The sequence below is a fragment of the Lathyrus oleraceus genome, chromosome 5 (genome assembly GCF_024323335.1).
Source record: "Lathyrus oleraceus cultivar Zhongwan6 chromosome 5, CAAS_Psat_ZW6_1.0, whole genome shotgun sequence".
Classification (NCBI taxonomy): domain Eukaryota; kingdom Viridiplantae; phylum Streptophyta; class Magnoliopsida; order Fabales; family Fabaceae; genus Lathyrus; species Lathyrus oleraceus.
Window position 1 is genome coordinate 184,915,632 of NC_066583.1, and position 2,656 is coordinate 184,918,287.

The 2,656-nt window shown below is 33.1% G+C and overlaps 1 protein-coding gene across 1 annotated transcript; it reads right to left on the reverse strand.

Annotated features, from left to right (window-relative positions):
• Positions 1-1,182: 1,182 nt before the first annotated feature.
• LOC127079602 (secreted RxLR effector protein 161-like) lies at positions 1,183-1,869 on the reverse strand. Its single transcript, XM_051019982.1, has one exon. The coding sequence runs from the start codon at positions 1,867-1,869 to the stop codon at positions 1,183-1,185; it is 687 nt and encodes a 228-aa protein (XP_050875939.1).
• Positions 1,870-2,656: the final 787 nt, after the last annotated feature.

Genomic DNA, 2,656 nt, shown 5'->3' on the forward strand with positions numbered 1-2,656 from the left:
AGACTTTGGAGTTTCCAAGAATTTCTTCATCTTCAGCATTAAACCACTAAGCTTCTTGCTTTAAGATTGATGTTCAATCTTAAGAGGTAGACACAAGGTGTTTCTAACCTTTTATTACAGCTTTTCATATTTTGTTGTCCATGGATTTAAGAAAAACCATCATCTTAGCTTTTCAATAATCACAGTTAGTACCATCCAAGACATGTGGTCTATTGACTAGTCCTCCCTTCATTTATATGTCCAAACATGTTCTTGTCCTTAGTATTGTCCATTCGACAAGTCTTCTCTTTAAATGTTCAAACCACATAAGTCTATTTTTCACCATCTTATCTATTATAGGTGTTACCCCGACACTCTCTCTAATAATTTTATTTCTACTTCTATCATAAAATGTTAGATTAATATATATATATATATATATATATATATATATATATATATATATATATATATATATATATATATATATATATATATATATATATATATATATATTGATCATATGTTCCTGATAACAAAAGAAAAACAAGATCAATAAAACAAAATGCGGAAATAGAATTAGAGGTTTTACCTCCAGCCATTGTTGCAGTGTTGTGAGTGCACTGCCTTTGATTCTTCCAAGCTCTTACTCTCTCAATATAGATGGTGTATTTCTTTTCTGATGAGAGAAAGCTTTGGGGATCAAAGACTATTTATAGGCTTGATTCTACCATCAAGAATTTAAAGCCATTAAAACTCATTACCACCCAATTAAATGATCATATCAATTTACATTAAAACCAAAATAAATCATACCCTTTTCAGAACCAAAATCCCAAAACTATGGACCACATTAAAATTGATTTTTTATTATTAATAATTATTATAATAAAAATAAGAAACCATTACATTCTCCCACTTGATCCATAGAACTAATTATTGGCATAAATGAGTCATGGAAAACTTACTCAAGAAGTAAATATGTGAATCATAGAGATAGTCTCTCTTAAAGCGAGTAGTCTCATCTATGTATTACAACATGTCTATTTTCAAGCATATATCTGTAATATGGTAACTAACTTGATGAATAAACCAATGTTTACTCTTGGTCCAGATGTAACATATTTTCTCAAACTAATGTGCGCATGAAAATGAGAAAACATCATAATATAAAAGTTTTATTAATAAATTGTATGTATACAATCATAAGGAGGACCCAAGTCCCATGTTCTCTACATGATCCTTAAATTTTATTGGTGGCATGCCCTTAGTCAAAGGATCAGCGATCATTAAATCAGTACTAGTGTGATTAATAACTACTATTTTATCTTTAACTCTTTCTCTAATGGCTAAATACTTTATGTCGATGTGCTTGCTTCGACTTCCACTTTTATTGTTCTTAGCCATAAAGACAGCTGCTGAATTATCACAAAAAATCTTCAGAGGTTTAGAAATAGAATCCATGATTCTAAGCCCAAAAATAAAACTCTTAAGCCATACACCATGAGAAGTAGCCTCAAAACAGGAGACAAACTCGACTTCCATAGTAGAAGTAGCAACCAAGGTTTGCTTAGTACTTCTCCATGAAATAGCTCCATCAGCCATCATAAAAATATATCCTGATGTTGATTTGCGAGAATCAACACAACCAGCAAAGTCGGAGTCTGAATAGCCGATCACATCAAGATTGTTCGTCTGCCTATACATTAGCATGTAATCTTTTATTCCTTTAAGATATCTCAACACCTTCTTTGCAGCTTTCCAGTGATCCATACCTGGATTACTCTGATATCTTCCTAAGATTCCAATAGCAAATGCAATGTCGGGCCTTGTGCATACTTGAGCATACATAAGACTTCCAACAACAGAAGCATATGGAATGTTCTTCATTTGTTCCCGCTCAAAATCATTCTTAGGGCATTGATTCAAATTAAATCTATCGCCCTTGACAATGGGTGCAACACTTGGCGAACAATATTTCATTCTAAATCTCTCTAAAACTTTATTGACGTAGGTTTCTTGTGATAGACCCAAAATTCCTCGAAGTCTATCTCTGTGGATCTTAATGCCAATGACATAAGATGCCTCACCCATATCCTTCATATCAAAGTTTTTAGAGAGGAATTGTTTCACCTCATGTAGAAAACATTTATCATTGGTTGCAAGTAGTATGTCATCCACATACAAAATGAGAAAACAAATTTTACTCCCACTGACCTTCTGGTATATACATTGATCCATGGGGTTTTCAATAAACCCAAACGAGGATACTGTTTCATGGAATTTAAGATACCATTGACGAGAGGCTTGTTTTAACCTATATATGGATCTCTTAAGCTTGCAAACCAAATGCTCACCACTATTAGAAGGGAAACCTTCAGGTTGTTTCATATAAACCTCCTCCTTTAAATCACCATTAGGAAAGGTTGTTTTCACATCCATTTTATGCAACTCAAGGTCAAAATGTGCAACTAATGCCAAGATGACACGAAGAGAATCTTTCTTAGATACAGGAGAAAAAGTATCAATGTAATCGATTCTTAGCAACGAGTCTCGCCTTGTATCTCTCAATGTTGCCTAATGAATCTTTCTTGGTTTTAAAAACACATTTACAACCAATGGCCTTTGCCCCATTAGGTAACTCTACAAGATCCCATACGTCGTTGTTTTTCATGGA